The sequence below is a fragment of the Mercurialis annua genome, linkage group LG6, assembly GCF_937616625.2.
Source record: "Mercurialis annua linkage group LG6, ddMerAnnu1.2, whole genome shotgun sequence".
NCBI lineage: Eukaryota > Viridiplantae > Streptophyta > Magnoliopsida > Malpighiales > Euphorbiaceae > Mercurialis > Mercurialis annua.
In genome coordinates, this window is record NC_065575.1 from 39478218 (window position 1) to 39496138 (window position 17921).

At 31.4% G+C, this 17921-nt stretch overlaps 2 protein-coding genes across 3 annotated transcripts; both read left to right on the forward strand.

The window, feature by feature from the left end:
- Positions 1-3318: 3318 nt before the first annotated feature.
- LOC126686723 (abscisic-aldehyde oxidase-like) lies at positions 3319-11223 on the forward strand. Of its 2 annotated transcripts, none has more exons than XM_050380928.2 (10): positions 3319-3536; positions 4324-6003; positions 6323-6582; positions 6720-6929; positions 7110-7328; positions 8217-9182; positions 9465-9560; positions 9692-9790; positions 10427-10616; positions 10771-11223. In XM_050380928.2, exons 1-10 carry the CDS (start codon positions 3401-3403, stop codon positions 10986-10988), a joined length of 4074 nt encoding a protein of 1357 aa, XP_050236885.1. In that variant the 5' UTR covers positions 3319-3400; the 3' UTR covers positions 10989-11223. The 2 variants fall into 2 exon arrangements, with proteins under 2 accessions (XP_050236885.1, XP_050236886.1); XM_050380929.2 differs by having other exon boundaries at positions 3445-3536; positions 4424-6003.
- A 1306-nt stretch (positions 11224-12529) lies between these two features.
- On the forward strand, positions 12530-13348 carry LOC126688066 (histone H1-like). The gene is made up of 2 exons (XM_050382632.2): positions 12530-12708; positions 12797-13348. The coding sequence occupies exons 1-2, from the start codon at positions 12625-12627 to the stop codon at positions 13220-13222; spliced, it is 510 nt and encodes a 169-aa protein (XP_050238589.1). The 5' UTR covers positions 12530-12624; the 3' UTR covers positions 13223-13348.
- The last annotated feature ends 4573 nt before the right edge of the window (positions 13349-17921 follow it).

Here is a 17921-nt window from a genome sequence, read left to right on the forward strand (position 1 = left end):
AGCTGGGAGCTGATGATGAATATGAAATATACGATTGGGTTATGATTTCGATACGAGAGTGAACTCGGCTACGGTGTAGCCTGGAAGTCCCCGTATCTAGTGGCTGGGCCACCAGCGAGTTGGACTCGCAATTGATATTTATGATTGGGTTGATCGATTGATTATTAGTATGTTCGAGGATTAAGGTTTCAATCGGATCCTGTACTTGGCTGTATATGATTAATTACGATTTTATGTTTTATTTGAATACTTATTAGTAAATGTATGAACTCACTCAGTATATCCCAATATACTGACCCCTCACAGATTTCCTTTCAGGATAAAGACGCTTTGAAGTAACGGACTTCTATCCTACTTCCAGAAGTCTGTATTTTTGAGTATGTAAAGAAACAGTACTTTACTCTTAGAGCTGCAGTAGATAAGTATTTTGCCAGTCAGCTTGTATGTATAGATTTCTGTAAATATTACTTTAACGTTTTAAAGTTTTAAACGTTTACGCTTGCTGCGTTATTTATACTGTGACTGCCAGAGGATATGTGTACCTGGCATGTGTGCTTCTGCATGACACGTGTTTGCTTATGTCATGCATGACGTTTGTATTTCGCGAAAAATTATTTTACGTTTTTAGGCTTGCTACGGGTTTCGGAGCAACCACTCCCATTCCCTAGCGCCGGTCTCGGCCCTGAGATTGGGTCGTGACAAACACTACTATTATATAAAGAGGGTTGAGATATGCCTAAACACACATCATATTACAGTTACAATATACTCTTAAACTCAATACTGACTTAAGCATCAGAGTGTCCATCAGATAACCACCGTCCCTGTTTTGCAGATCAAAGGCTGTCAAAGGAGATTCATAACCCATCACGAAGGCCGGATCCATCAATAATTATGGACAATTAGCTCTATTTTGACAAAAAGTCGAAACTCGAAATTCAATTAGAAATAGTAGGAGTTCGAAATTCAATTAGAAATAGTAGGAGTTCGCGGGTGCTAACCATCCTAGAGTAGAGTACATATGAAGACCTTGCGAGTGCCAACCTCATACAAGATGGATACTAAGTAGTTCACGGGCGCAAAAATTGAAAGGCACGGAGACAAGCATAATAAACATTTATTAACGAGGAGTTGATACATGATTAGCAGAGGACCATTGGAGTTTGCCCCATTGTAGTTTACATGAACGAACTCTTACAGCCTTTTTTCAGATTAGAAGACTGTTTTTTGTTGGTTCACACAAAGAAGCAACGTGAAGATCTGTTTTGATACAGGTCGATCTTTAAAGGGTCGCCCGTACTGTTTTTCCTGCACAAGTAACAAATATAAGCTCAAAGGACCTCAGGCTTGCTCAGCCTGAAAGCCACTCAGAATCCTTAAGTCAGAGAGGGTTTTTTGGTAGGTAAATGAATGTAAGAGTATTTAAGTCTGATTTTCGCTTACCCTTCTCAGCATTCGGTGACTTCCTTTTATAATGAGTTTGAGGCGGTTGTTATCAGGGAAATCGTGGGTTTATCCCACGATTATTGATAGTGGTGAAGGCACGTTCCCGATTATCCCGGGTAGTGGGTGTCAGGGAACGGAGTGGATGAGGTTGTCTAAATGGCAGACCTGGATAAGTCCGCCCGAGACAGACATGGGCGATACTCGTTGGAGACCCGTTGGGCGAGCATAGCATTCGTTAGGCGATGCTTGGAGTTCGGATATTATTATCGGTATCATGTTTCAAGGCTATATATATATAACATTATGTATGTGTTAAGATTAACAACTTAAAATTACAATCTTTAACAAACTCCAATTCTTGTGTAAAAACCTTTTAAATGATGGTTGTGAGCGATCACTTGAAACTCATAGTTGTAGGTTGGCTTATGATTTTGCGTTAGTGAAAAGTAAAGTTGTTGGTTCTATTATGAAAAATTAACTAAAAAGGCCGTTTGGTTCAACGTTTGGAATCGGAATGGAAATGAGAAAGAATGGAAATGATTGTTTTTTATATCTTGTTTGTTTCAATAAATTAATATAGGTTTGGGATTAGGTAATAGTGTGTATTTTAAAAAAAAATATTATTTATTCTAATGAATTTTTATTATTTGTAAATAAAAAATATTTTTTAATTTAAAAAAAAATCTATTTTTCTAAAAAAAAAATTCTTATCTTGTTGAAAAAATATTTTTTTTAATTTTTTTTTCAAAAAATCTCAATTTATATATTTTTAAAATATTTTTATTTTATAAAAAAATTAAATAAATATTTAAAAATATTTTTATATTATTATTTATTATTAAAACATTAGTTAAATTTTGATTCCATCGGAATGAGAATCCATTCTCATGGAGGTAGAAGAGAATGGGTGATTTCTATTGAAGGGGTGATTCATTCTCATTACCTAGTGATTTTAGATAAAACAAACACAAATAATGGAAATGAGCCATTCCCATTCTCCTTTCTTTTTTGACGAACCAAACACCCCTATGTATTAGTTAAAGTTGTATTTAGAAAAATCAAAATTAAGAATGAACTTGTGAAAACGCTTTATTATTGAAAAATAATGGATGTAGGTGAGAGTTTATACCGAAACTATAAAATCATGTCTCAATTTTTTCAAGCTTTCTTTAAATATAGTTTTTTTTCTAAATAAGATGGAGACCAATCTAATCCGTAAAAAAAATTGATTAACTATTCGACCTTCTAATCGCACTTTATTTCACAAAAAATTCACTAAATATAAATTGAATACTCCCTCTGTTCTTTTTTATTTGTCCTTTTTTGAAGAAAAAAAATTGTTCCAAAATATTTGTCAATTATAAATTTTAATGACAAATTTTAATTTTTGTCATTGTTACCCTTTAGTTTAGTTAGTGGAGTAGAGATATTATTTATTAATATGTGAATTTTTAATATATCAATATAAGGTTATTTAGTCATTTATATAAAATATTAATTACTTTTTTAATATGTGTGTTTTGTTAAAAATGGACAAATAAAAGAGAACATAGGATATATATATATATATATATATATATATATATATTATTGAAATTTTAAACTAGTATAAATGAGGAGTAATTAGTTTTGTAACATTCAAGATTAACTACCATTTCCTCTCAAAAAAAAAATTAACTACCATTTCTATTCAAAATTGGCAAAATAATTAGCTTTATAGAAAAAAGGGTTGGTGATTCTATATAAGGGGAGGGAGAATAGCAACTAAAATTAGCAACCCAATTAATAAGTTAAATTCCTAATCATAATTCCCTAATATGTCAGATGTATTATTAATTTATTATCAATAATATTATATTTAAAATAGTTGTTTATTTTTGGTCAAATTTAAAATAGTTCATCATTGGGTACTACATCAACTTATCAACTTCTTCTAGTTAGTCTGTGTAAAGACATGGAAGAGAAGAATCTTGTTTTTGCTGTTAACAACGAGAGGTTTGAGCTCTCATCGGTCGACCCTTCGACTACTTTGCTTGAATTCTTGCGAACCGAGACTCGTTTCAAGAGTGTTAAGCTCAGCTGTGGTGAAGGTACTCTCTCCGGCTCTCTTGTAATATATATTTATTCTCTTCATATTGTTTTATTGGTTTAAGTGATTCTTGGTTTGGTCGGAGATGTCTTCTTCTTAGGTTTGTTGACTGGTATCCTTGTTTGTTTTAATGTTTAATTTTGTAGTTTTGACTCTGCTTAACTAATTTTAATGTTTTGCATTTCTAGTGTTTCATGATTTTGGAATTGGGTTGATTGGACTTTTTACATAAACTATGAGATGTTTGGATAGTTGTTGATGTTTTAGGTTGCTGAATTTTGTTTATATACCAATAAATACAGCCATTTACGCACACCACATGACTACTGTTGCTGTAAATTTTTTATAAATGCAATCAATCAGATTTGTAACGAAATAAGGACTGACGAAAGAACAGGCAGAAGTAGAACGAAAAATGAGGCATATGCTATGTTTTCTAAAAAAAATTCATATTCTTGTTTCATGCTGCAGCTGTTAGACTTCAGTATTGTATTTGATTATTCATTTCCCCTTTCCTATTACGACGTTTTCATGTTTATGAGTAGAAAAGGAAAATAAGGAAGAAAAGAAAGAAATGTGATGATCTTTGGGGATTGATTACAAACCCTGATAGCTAAGAATTTCAATGTATCCTTTTTCCAGTTATGTCTTCAATGAGTTTTCGTTGTGCAGCCACTATAATCAAGTAGGCTTTTATATGGTTTATATTTGAACAAAGATTATTGAACAAGCAAAAGCTGTAGATGTTTTAGCAGTTGCTCAATATAAATTCTAATCTATGGTTTTAGGTGGTTGTGGTGCTTGCGTTGTGCTGCTCTCCAAGTATGATCCCATCCGTGATGAAGTTGAGGATTTTACCATAAATTCATGTCTAACATTGCTTTGCAGTATACATGGATGTTCAGTTACAACAACTGAAGGCCTTGGCAATAGCAAAGATGGCTTTCACTCAGTACAACAGAGGCTCACAGGGTTCCATGGTTCTCAATGCGGCTTTTGTACGCCTGGAATGTGCATTTCACTCTTTGGGGCCCTTGTTAAGGCTGAAAATACTGACCGACTAGATCCCCCTCCAGGATTCTCCAAGCTGACAGTAGTTGAAGCAGAAAAAGCTGTTGCAGGAAATCTTTGTCGATGTACTGGATATCGACCCATTGCTGATGCATGCAAAAGTTTTGCAGCAGATGTCGATTTGGAGGACTTGGGATTTAATACTTTCTGGAAAAAGGAGGACAGTCAGGAGGCAACGATAAGTAGATTACCTGTGTATAATCATAGTAATTGCACTTTTCCGGAGTTTTTGAAAAGGGAAGTGAATTCTTCCTTGCATTTTAAAACAAAAGGATACTGTTGGCACAAACCTGCTACGTTTAAGGAGCTTCAGAACTTGATAAAAACCAGCGATGCTGATGGAGTTCGGGCAAAACTAGTGGTCGGCAATACAGGTGTAAGTTATTATAAGGAAATAGAACACCATGACAAATTCATAGATCTCAGAAATATTCCCGAGCTCTCAATCATCAAAAGGGAGAAGTCTGGAATTGAAATTGGTGCTGCTGTGACTATATCTAAAGCTATTGACGCTTTGAAGGAAGAAAGGAAAGGTGAGTTCCCCTCAGACTGTAAAATGGTATATAAAAAAATTGCAGTCCATATGGAGAAAATTGCTGCTGAATTTGTTCGAAATACAGCGAGTATTGGAGGAAATTTAGTGATGGCACAGAGTAAACATTTTCCTTCAGATATTGCTACAATATTTCTAGCAGCTGGTTCATCAGTTGATATCATATCTGACACCAAGCATGAAAAGCTTACACTGGATGAGTTTTTGGAAAGGTCTCCCTTGGATTCGAAAAGTGTACTTTTAAGTGTTAAAATCCCTAATTGTGAATTTTTTAAGAGTACATCTCCTGAAAGCGGTAGTAAATTATTATTTGAAACCTATCGAGCTGCAGCGAGGCCCCTTGGAAATGCTTTGCCCTATTTGAATTCTGCATTCATGGCTGATATTGCCTTGTCTAAGCCATCTGGTGAAATTGTGTTAAATAGCTGTCGGTTGGCTTTTGGTGCTTTTGGAACCAAACATGCAATTAGGGCAAGGAAAGTTGAGGAATTTTTAGCTGGAAAATTGTTAACCATCGGTGTTATTTATGAAGCAATTAGACTGCTTAAAGGTACTGTTGTACCTGAAGATGGGACTCAAAATCCTGCATATAGGTCAAGCTTAGCTGTTGGTTTTCTTTTTGACTTTCTTAGACCATTATTAGGTGATAATGGGTATGGTTGGTTGGATGGGCATTTAAAAGGTTCAGTTAATGGTGGAAAACTAAAACAGAATCAGGAATCGCTGGACCTCCTCAAAGTCCCCTCTTTGCTATCTTCATCAAAGCAGGTGATTCAAATTAGCAATGATTACCATCCAGTTGGTGAACCGGTTGTAAAATCTGGAGCTTCTCTTCAGGCTTCAGGTTCGTGGACACCTCTTTTTTGTTTTTGCCATGGTTGTTGTATGACTATATATGTTAATGACAGTATAATTTCTTTCATAAATGTTATCCTGCTGAAGATCCATTTTCCCCCTTACAAGTAAACAATAGAAATGAACAAATTGGATAATCCTCAAGTTTCCTAAATTGTTATAGTCACTAACTAACACTTCTCTGTCCCATCCTAAGACTTTGTGTTGTTTCAATCTACCTCAATTTGAAACATCTCCATTCATTGATAACTGAGAACTGGCAATAAGCAAACAGCTATCTTACTTGTTTAATCTTACAAGGTATGCAGGTGAAGCTGTTTATGTGGATGACATTCCCTCTCCTAGAAATTGTCTATATGGAGCATTTATTTATAGCAAGAAACCTTTTGCAAGGGTAAAGGGTATAACACTCGACTCAAAAGTTCTCGCAGATGAAGTCACTGCACTTATTTCTTTTAGAGATATTCCGAAAGGTGGGGAAAACATAGGTTCTAAAACTGTTTTTGGTTCTGAACCTCTGTTTGCTGATGAGCTTACTCGAACTTGTGGAGAGCGTCTAGCTCTTGTGGTGATCACCTTATCTATCATTCTTCTTTTGCAGCATCTGCCTTATCTTTGTTTGTGTGTTGGGGTTCAAGAATTATATGTTTGATTGGGTTGTCGCAGCTACTTTGACTAATCTACTCTTATGAACTGATTTTTTAGGTTGCAAATACACAGAAGCATGCAGATATGGTGTCAAACCTTGCAATGGTTGATTATGGCCTGGAAAATCTAGATCCTCCCATTTTAACTGTAGAAGATGCTATTGAGAGATCTAGCCTTTTTGACATCCCTCCTTTCATGTTCCCCAAACAAATAGGTGATATTTCAAAGGGAATGGCTCAAGCTGATCAAAAGATTCTCTCAGCTGAGGTATTTTTCACTACTTCTTTCTCCCCTTTTCCTCCTTTGTTCAGAAAGAAATATCATTTTCTTCTACTAATGGCACATATAAAAGGCCAAAGAAGAGTAAATTTCTTCATACTATCATCTTTCAGCTTTTCGATGTCATTGCTAACCAATGCCAACTTTTTGTTCAATTATGGTATCTAGATAAAGCTTGGGTCACAATACTATTTCTATATGGAAAATCAAACCGCCCTTGCTGTGCCTGATGAAGACAATTGCATAGTAATTTATAGTTCAATTCAGTGCCCTGAGTTTGCACATGCTGTTATTGCAAGATGCCTTGGTGTTCCAGAACATAACGTACGTGTGATTACAAGAAGAGTTGGAGGTGGCTTTGGTGGAAAGGCTATAAAAGCCATGCCTGTGAGTATTGTCCTGTATGTTAGAATTTTTTTTATTTTTTTTTACGAAACATACCACCTTTGTTAAACGCCTATAAATTTTGCAGTTACTGTGGTTTTCAATAGGTAGATTAACTGATTTTCTCTAAACACCAAATCTAGTTCAAGTCTTCTGGTATATTTAATCCCAAACTGGTGCCTGGCAGATACTGGATACTGCTGTCAAGTTTTGAGCAAATAGAGGAAAATTTTCGCTAAAAATATTTTGACGTGGTTTAAATTTCTTGGTGACATTAAAAAGATCAGCATAAATTCCTCAGTTGATGTTAATACATTAGGCAAAATCCTTACCTTCCCCTTCCCGCTTTCCTTTCTCATCAAAGAAATGGAAAATATGAACAAGGATAATGATAATTATTTATACATGGTAGATTGTGATCCCAAATGCATAATATCCTTTGAAACTTTCCTTATTTTGTTCTCTTTGTTGGAATATACCTATCACTGTGAAGAATAATTACACAAACGGAAGGCATGATATGCTGAGTTGAAGATTAAAGTCATCCTACGATTGATTTTCGCTAAACAAATTGGGAACTTATGAGTCACAAATGCTGCTGTTTATTTTATTACTGTAATTTTCTGGCCAAAATTTTAGTATAACTTGAAATGATAAAATATAAGCAAGCTATTTCGGACTTAGTTGTTACTTATTATGATCATAGTAAAATCTCCTATTTCAAATTGACTCTAGAGCATCTTTGTTTTAAGTAATAATTAGTCATGTATGTCAATAATTGATGTTGTTCTTGATATAGAGACATTATTGGAGCATTATTTAGCTAGTAAATTGCTACTTTCTTTAATCTTTTCATTTCTCGTCCTACTTACATTAACTTGTACTTTTCAGGTCGCTACAGCATGTGCTCTAGCTGCATATAAGTTGCAGCGTCCTGTTAGATTGTATCTCAATCGCAAGGCAGATATGATGATGGCGGGAGGAAGGCATCCCATGAAAATAAAATATAGTGTAGGATTCAAATCTAATGGGAAAATTACAGCCTTACAGCTTGATATAAAGATCAATGCTGGGATATTTCCAGATATAAGTCCAATGATGCCGTATAATATTATGGGCGCACTGAAAAAATATAACTGGGGAGCTTTATCTTTTGATATAAAGGTCTGCAAAACAAATCATCCAAGTAGATCAGCTATGCGGGCTCCTGGAGAAGTGCAAGGATCGTATATTGCAGAAGCTGTAATTGAGAATGTGGCATCTTCTCTTTCAATGGATGTAGATTTAGTGAGAGACATAAATCTCCACACTTGTGAGAGTGTTAACTTATTCTATGAAAATATTATCAGTGCACCTTCAGAATACACTCTATCTTCCATATGGGATAAGTTAGCGACATCTTCAAGTTTTCTCCAGAGGAGTAAAATGATAAAAAAGTTCAACAGCTGTAATTTATGGAAGAAAAGAGGTATTTCTCGGATCCCAATCGTACATGAAGTGACGCTGAGGCCAACTCCAGGAAAAGTAAGCATTTTAAGTGATGGATCTGTTGCTGTTGAAGTTGGGGGAATAGAGCTCGGGCAGGGGCTCTGGACAAAGGTAAAACAGATGGCAGCATTTGCTCTTAGTTCAATCAGATGCGATGGAGTAGGAGACCTCTTTGATAAAGTAAGAGTCATTCAAACTGACACCTTGAGTATGATCCAAGGGGGTTTTACTGCTGGGAGCACTACATCTGAGTCCAGCTGTGAAGTAGTGAGACTTTGCTGTGTAGATTTGGTTGGCAGACTGACACCTTTAAGACATCGGCTCGAAGAGCAGATGGGTTCTGTAAGATGGGAAATGCTTATTCAACAGGTATTCTGCTACTTACCTTTGTTATTTGATTCAAATTCTGGATAACTAGAACCGCGGTGCTTTTATATTTTTGTTTTCTTCTCATTTTCTCACATAACCATATATTTCCTTCCCCTTGGGTCCTGCATTGTTTAGATGGGTTATTTTTATTATTTCCGTGGATTCTTTTGAGAGAAGGACTCTTATGAACTGAAGGAGAGAGTATTAAATTTGCTCTTTATGTGTGTTCATTCGATCCAAAAGATCTTTGCCATACTAATTGTTATCATGAACAACTTGCAGGCATATATGGAATCTGTGAACTTGTCAGCCAGTTCTTTCTTCAAACCTGACTTTGCTTCCATGCAATACTTAAATTATGGTGCTGCAGTGAGTGAGGCAAGTTTGTAGCTTCTAATTTTTCTTTTCCTTCTTCTCCTTCTTGCATCAAGCATTGGTGATAATCTTGATAGTTTCAGTACTTCAATAGTTTTCAAAATTGTACTTATAATAGAACTATGGTTGCACAGGTGGAGGTAGACCTTCTGACAGGGCAGACAACAATTGTGAGATCAGATATTTTATACGATTGTGGACAAAGTCTCAACCCTGCTGTAGATTTGGGACAGGTCAGCTATCGGATTCTCATTCTTGAAATCTTTTCTTATTTGCTATTCTTAAATTACAGCCTCTTCAAATGTCATAAGACTTCCATCTAGTTTTTAGAACTCAAATTGATTTAGTTTCAAAGGATTTAGCGGGGAGATCTTTAGCGATGGCGAAAGAGGGAGCTGAAAGTGAATATGTGTGTTTGGTTAAAATGAGCTGCGTAATTTTCATAGAATTCGTTCGAAATCACATAAAATTGTGTTTGGTTTGTTAATGAAATTCATTTGGAACTTTTATTCTGTTTGTTTATACTTACTTTAAATTCTAATAAAATCGATAGAATTTGTAAAGGAATTTCAAAAAGTGGAAGATATTTTATTTTATTGACTAGAATATCTGTAAGTGTAACAACTAGTTGCAGCACTTTTTCCAATTTATTTTATTTTTTGTTTATTTTTATCATTTTTCGTATTTTATGTAGTCTCTTTGATCAATTTACACTCTACCTTGATTTTTCTTTTTTTGATCATTGGGGAGGAGAGCCCTTGTGGGAGGAACTCACGACCTTGGCAGAATGTTGTCGCCCAGCGCTTATAAGTTATGCCATTTGAGCTATATTTACTCTGCGTTGTTATTCTTATAAATGGTTTTTGCAGATTGAAGGAGCTTTCGTCCAAGGAATTGGTTTTTTCATGCTTGAAGAATACACAACAAACCCGGATGGATTAGTGATGGAGGATGGCACATGGACGTACAAGATCCCCACGATAGACACCATACCGAAACAGTTCAATGTCGAGATACTAAACAGTGGACATCACCAAAAGCGTGTTCTCTCTTCCAAAGGTAATTATAAATATGCACAAAAAAATTTATTTTTCTTCAGGCAATTATGATAGATAAGGCTATGCTTTTGCAAGTCCTTAGATACCAGTTGTTGGAGAAGATTCATATGGTTTAATCAATATTAAGTTAAGTGGGATGTGGTTTGTGTGTGCAGCTTCTGGTGAGCCGCCGTTGCTTCTTGCAGCCTCAGTTCACTGTGCTACAAGAGCGGCAATTAAAGACGCCAGAGAGCAGCTTTACTCGTGGGGTTGCATAAATCAGCGCCCGTCAACATTCGAGTTGGATGTCCCTGCCACCATGCCTGTTGTAAAAGAGCTTTGTGGACTGGACTGTGTGGAAAGGCACTTGCAGTGGAAAATGAATTGCACTTGAATGGAGGATTTTGTTCGGCTATACACAGAATTAGAACTTGAAAATAATAATACTAAAAATACGAAGAATGATGATGTGCTGTATTGTATGTAAATTAGAATAAAAGGGAGATTTTTCTTCCTGCTTACCATATCCCTCAAGTTAGAATGCCAGCCATCGTTCTTCAAAAGTAGAGATTAAGTTGTTGTTCAGTATTGTAACAGTTAAATAGAAATTGTCACCCATATTTGATCAATTTTGCGGTTGCGTTTTTACAAATGATAGTATATAGCAGTGTTTTACATTCCAAACCGGCGTGGCCACCGGTTTAATTAACCCGAAGGCGGATCTAGGAAGAACTATGGTGGCAATGTGCCATTTTATAATTTTGAATCATTTTAAAAAAATATTAGTATCAAATTAAATAGTATAGTTTTAACTTTTATCATCTTAGAATTTATATTTTACCAATTTTGTCTATTATATAAACTCTCAATAGTCTTATTCATCTTACATTTTTTTTGGTCCGAGACTTGTTCAATCATGTTTAAATTAAAATAAATATATTATGCATATATAATCTTATAATAAAAAATATATAATTAGATCCGATATACAAATTTTTAGTTTTTTAGTAATAGAAAACTTCTTGGATATGTGTTATCTGAAAGATACTTGATTGAAAAGATGGTGCTTACTCAATCCCGATTCTCTTTCGAAGGAGGTATCATTCTAATTTAGAAGGAAGGAAAGCGAAAACCTATCAATATTTAATATATAAAATAATAATTCTTAGCAAAATTTTAAAAAATCAGCCAATTTTTACGGTTTATCCAGCTCAACCGTTTGTCGATTCAAGGTTTTTTTTGTTTAATCGGGTTTTTTGCACTTTTAAGCACAATCGAACTGGAGTGGCCACCGATTTCCAGTTGAATCGGCCAGCGATGTTCGATTTTTAAAACATGGTATAAAGATAATGATCATGACAAAATTCACTATATATCATACCAATGCAAAATCACTTTACTTCTCGATTAATATTTTTATGTTTAAATATTTTTTGAAAATCTGAAACAACCTACATTATCACAGCAGTACTTAAAAACAAAAATAAATTACATTTTGCACGAAAAGATATCATAATTTACACTTTTGTTCTTCATATTTGAAAATCTAACAATACGATCCTCCACTTTTATTTTCGTTAATGATCTGGTCCCTCCGTTCATTTTTTGTGGTTATTTAACTGAGTCAAAAAATTTAATTAAAACTATTTAAAACAAAAGAACATATTGGTAACACGATCTTGACAGTTTGCTACTGAGCGTTTATACCATTTGAGTTAAAACTTGTTGGTATCTTCTTAATTTTGGAAAATAACAAATAATAGTAGTAATATTTTTATTCGAAAATGACAATTTCAATTTAATTTGAAATGTTAAATCATCTTCTTGGAAGAGAAAATACCCCACTCCCATTTGCAGTTGGATCAAAAGCCCAATGAAAAACTAAGAAACTGTCCACTTCCCTAATTTCACGCCCAATTACAAATCCCACCAAAATTAACCAACTTGGCGCCCAAATTACATTTTGAAAATACAACATTATAACTTCCCTTCACCCCATCTTCCAAATCACAACACAGAACCAAAAAAAAATGGCAAAAGGAACAGTTTCTGCTAAAAACAAGCCCACCAAAATGTCACCTCCTTCCCCAATTGACCACCCTCCTTACTTTGAGGTCAAATTAATTCCTCTATAATTCAATTTTCTTCTATTAATTCCCTTTCAGATAATGATTTTTTCAATTTTGTTTTTGTAATTTGCAGATGATAAGTGAAGCAATATTAACATTGAAGGAAAGAACCGGATCGAGCCAGCCAGCAATCGCAAAGTTCATGGAGGAAAATTACAAAGACGGGCTGCCCCAAAATTTCAAGAAACTACTCTCTGTTCAGTTGAAAAAGTTCGTGAAATCCGATCGACTCGATAAGGTTAAAAATTCCTACAAGATTGCCTCGGCCGAGAAGCTTAAATTGGCCGTCAAAGAAAAGGAAAAATCAAAGAAATCCGCATCCGTGTCGCCTAAAGAGAAAATGAAGAGGCTTAGCCAGGTTAAAACACCTGATGTTTTGAAGAAGTCTAAGAATAAAAAGGATGGGAAAAGCGCAAAGATGAAGAGACTGAGTCAAGTGAAGACACCAGATGTGCTCAAGAAGAAGCAGAATTCCAAGGCTAAGGTTAATAAGAAGTGATGTGCTGGATTTTAATTGATTAGTTTTATTATTGAAGAATTAATTAGGGTGGTTTGTTTTGGATTTTAATTGAAATTTGTGGTTAATACTATATTAATGTAATGTTTTATTAGGATTTTATTGGAAGATCGGTTTGTTTTTCATTAAATTTAAATTCTAGTAGTTTAAATTTATTGATGAAATTTAAAGTTGGTTATAAATGGAACTTTGGCCATCCATTTGGGACCAAATAAAAGGAATGTGAAAGTGAAATGGCGGAGAATTTAGTTAGGAGTGAAAGAGATTGATTAGAGGTTTATGAGTCAATAGTAGATTTTCAAGTCTTTTTCGTGAAGAGAGCCGCAACTATGTTAGACTTGCATACTACTTGTAATGTCTTTATTTAGCACCAAAAAGTCTTCTATTTAGTCTGAACTTGCTACTCAAACTTAGAAATTTTGAAAGAAAAAGCCAAGATATTCACTGCAAATTAATTTTATTTGGTTGGTCCGAATTTGTATAATCTGATCTCGTGAAAGAGCGTTTATCCCATGCAATGTTTATGCCGTGTCATAGTTATAACAAACAAAAAATATTTGTAATAGGAAATTTTTTAATTGCTATTTATTTTTTTAAGTCATTAAAAATTTCACATGATTAGTGTACAATTGGTTTGTTTATACACGAAAGACATAGCGCGAGAGTTGCATTGAATAATTTCTAAATCTTTTCAAATTTTTTTATTTATAACAACTTTTCAAAAATGTTAGTTTTCACATATTTTGATAATGGTATTTCAAATGTAGCCAACTTCTTTGTGTGTGTATATATATATATATATATATATATATATATATATATATATATATATATATATATATATAAAAGCACGGATAGGGGGGGACAGGCAAATTTACTGAACAACCCTTTTTCTTGATGCATTAATTAAAGGTTTTATGGTAATTTATTAATTATTTATATTAAAGTGTATATATAAATATTGAAACCGGAGGTTTGGAATCAAAAAAGAGTAATTTACACAAATCCCTTAAAAGTGCTCCTATCTTATATTTTTACCTCAGCTTTTTTTATTTTGCAGTAATCTCTCAATAAAATTGAAAAGTTTTCAAAATTCCCTCATAACCCAAAATAAGCCATCTTTATAATATATTAAGACAACTTTATCCCTTCATCACCGGATCTTATTACACGCCATATGACCATCAAAATTATAAAGCTCACATATACTCTCATCACCACGTCTTATTACACGCCACATCACCCAATTTCCCTTTTATTATATGATCTGATCATGATTTTATTGCTTTCTTAGACCTATTTTTAAAGGAAACTTCATCTGTTTCAATTTTAATTGCATGCAAATCAAATATTTTTTACTCTTTATTCTTTAGTTATTCAAATGTTTCACTCTTTAATTGTTCAAATTAAATCTAAAGAGTAAAAAAAAATTCTATAGATTGCCCTTTTATTTACGTAGCAGCCACTAAACGTAAATTTTTTATATTGAGTTAGAGCATTCCCAGCAATTTTTTTTATAATAAATATCATCTTCTCTTAAATAAAGAGCATTTCAAATTTAAAAATTAATTTTTTTAATTTTACTCCAATAGACTCTCTAATTTTCAACTCTTTGTTTTACTTTTTTCAATAAATATTAATTAAAATAATTTTTTATTTTTATACTCCCTCCTCCCCAAATTGATAGACAGTTTAGGACAAATACGGCTATTAAGAAATTTAGATTCTCTAGATAAAATGAGTTAATATATAAAAAAAATACCATACATGCCCTTATTTAATATAGTAGCAATTTTTGTTTTTTAGTGATTTTTGTTATCTTTTCGAGATATTCTCTATAATTAATGAGGGTATGTTGGACAATTACTTAATAAGATAAATATCTAGTGCATATAATTTGGGACAAAAAAATTGAAATAGTGCCTATCAATTTGAGACGGAGGGAGTATTAGATTAGCAAAATATATGTAAATATAAAATAAAGAGTGAAAATTGGCTCTTCACATGTAAGAGCCAAACTCAATCTTTTTTCTAAATATACATAATAGCTAGTCCATTGAATTTGCATTTTCTTATCGCACTTTTTAATTTAAAAAGAGTGACTCTTTTAGACATTGAAATCATGCTGAATTTATACAAAATTTACATTAAAAAAAATAATAATTAAATGGAGACATTAATTTTGATGTTCTAATATATAGAGAAATTTGCTATTTTAATTTAAAATATTAAGTTAAAATATTATTTAGTTTTTATAAAAAAATTATTTTATATTAGTTTATTAAGTTTACATTGAGTTTACATAAAGTTCATACCGACCACCGTAGATTTTTTTAAATATATGTTACTCAATTTACTATTAGTTTATTTATCACCTTATGAATTTATTTTTAATAGTGTAATTTTTTTATGAATTAATTTAATTAGAGTAAGTTAATTTTAATTTTATAATTACTTTACTAATAAACTATTTTCAATTAGGTTACACTGAGTTGCTATTGAGTTCACATTAAGTTGATATCAAGTTCACATTGAGTTTACATTAGGTTCATATTGAGTTTATATTAAATTTACACTAATCAGTGGGAAAAAAATTTAAAAGTTTACTTTCTATTTATAATTAGTTTATTTGTCATTTTAGAAATTTATTTTTGAATTATTAATAAATTAATTTGATTAAAATAAATTAATTTTAAATTTATAACAATTTATAAAAATAAATTGAGTTGACATTAGGTTTACAATATGTCCATACTGATCACGGTAGATTTTTAAAAATAAAATTACTTTCAATTTGCTATTAGTTTATATTTTATAAATTTATTTTTAATAGTATAATTTTTTAATAAAGTAATTTGATTATAGTCAGTTAATTTTAGATTTATTATCAGTTTACTAAAATTTTATTTTAGATTAATTTATATTGAGTTGATAATAAGTTTACATTGAGTTGACATTAAGTTCATATTGAGTTGATATTAAGTTTACATTAGGTTCATATTGAGTTTATATTAAATTTACACAGACCACTGTAAAAAACTTTAAAAGTTTATTTTCAATTTACAATTAGTTTATTTGTCATTTTAGAAATATATTTTTAAATTATTAATAAATTAATTCAAGTAGAATAAATTAATTTTAAATTTATAACAAATTATTAAAAACATATTGAGTTGACATTGGGTTTACATTACGTTTATACCGACCGCCGTAGAATATTTTTAAAAAAATTACTTTCAATTTGCTATTCGTTTATTCGTCATTTATAAATTTATTTTTAATAGTATAATCTTTTAATAAATTAATTTGATTATATTCATTTAATTTTAGATTTATTATCAGTTTACTAAAAATTTATTTTAGATTAATTTATATTGAGTTGATATTAAGTTTACATTGAGTTGATATTATATTCATATTGAGTTGATATTATGTTTACATTAGGTTCATATTGAGGTTATATTAAATTTACACCGACCACTATAAAAAACTTTAAAAAATTTACTTTCAATTTTCTAGTAGTTTATTTTTCACTTTTGTAACAATTAATAAATTAATTGAATTATAGTAAGTTAATTTCAAAATTATAATTACTTTATTAATAATTATCTCATATAGTTTATTTTGAGTTTACATTGAGTTGATATTAAGTTGATGTGTTTTCAATACATTAAGTTTAAAGAGACCACCACAAGAAAATTTAGATAGTTTATTTTTAATTTCTTAATATTTCATATATCATTTTATATATTGATTCTCAATAATATAAATTTGTAATAAATTAGTTTAACTATATTAAGTTACTATTAATATTATAATAAAATTAATAAAATTTACTTTCATTTACTTTAAGTTGATGTTTCGTTTATATTGAGTTTTTTATTTAATTTATATTAACATTAATTTTATTACACTAAATCAAATTTAAATTTATAATTAATTTAATAAAGAAATTAATTTAAATTATTTATTTTAAGTTGATATCAAGTTTATACTGAATTTACACTGACCATAGCGAATCAGACCACCACATATATAGTCATAAATAGTTTTAATTTAAATAGTGTATAAATTTATTCAATACAAAATTTATGAAATTACTATTATATATAAAAATAAGTATTATTATAATCATATATAATATAAAAATAAATTTATTTTAATTGAAAAATATTAATAGAAAAAAATTAAATGGAAAATAATATGCATATGACTCATACTTATAATTTATACCATTTTAAAAAACAAAAAACAATATTAAAAAAAAGAATAAAAATATTACAATTAATGAATGAGTAGATTGTGCATGAGAGACTAGTTACTATTAAAATTAATTACTGTAAATTAATTACCAATTTCTTATGACAAATCTATTTATATTTAATATAAATTTAAGAGAAAATAACAAGAAAAATCATAAACCACAATTGTTTTTCACCAATTGCCATTTTAGTTAGAGTTATTTCTTTGTTAGCATTATTATTTCAATTAATAGCACAAAACCCATTAAGTTTTCATTTACTGCCATCTTCCTTAAACTTACATGTGTCCAAATCTCCACCTACATTAACTGATTTGCTTCCCCGTTCCCTTTTCCTTCTCCTCTTATACGATACCACACTTTGCTACTGCTAATAACCATTATACATATTTATTATAAAATTGCAACTGATTAAGAACA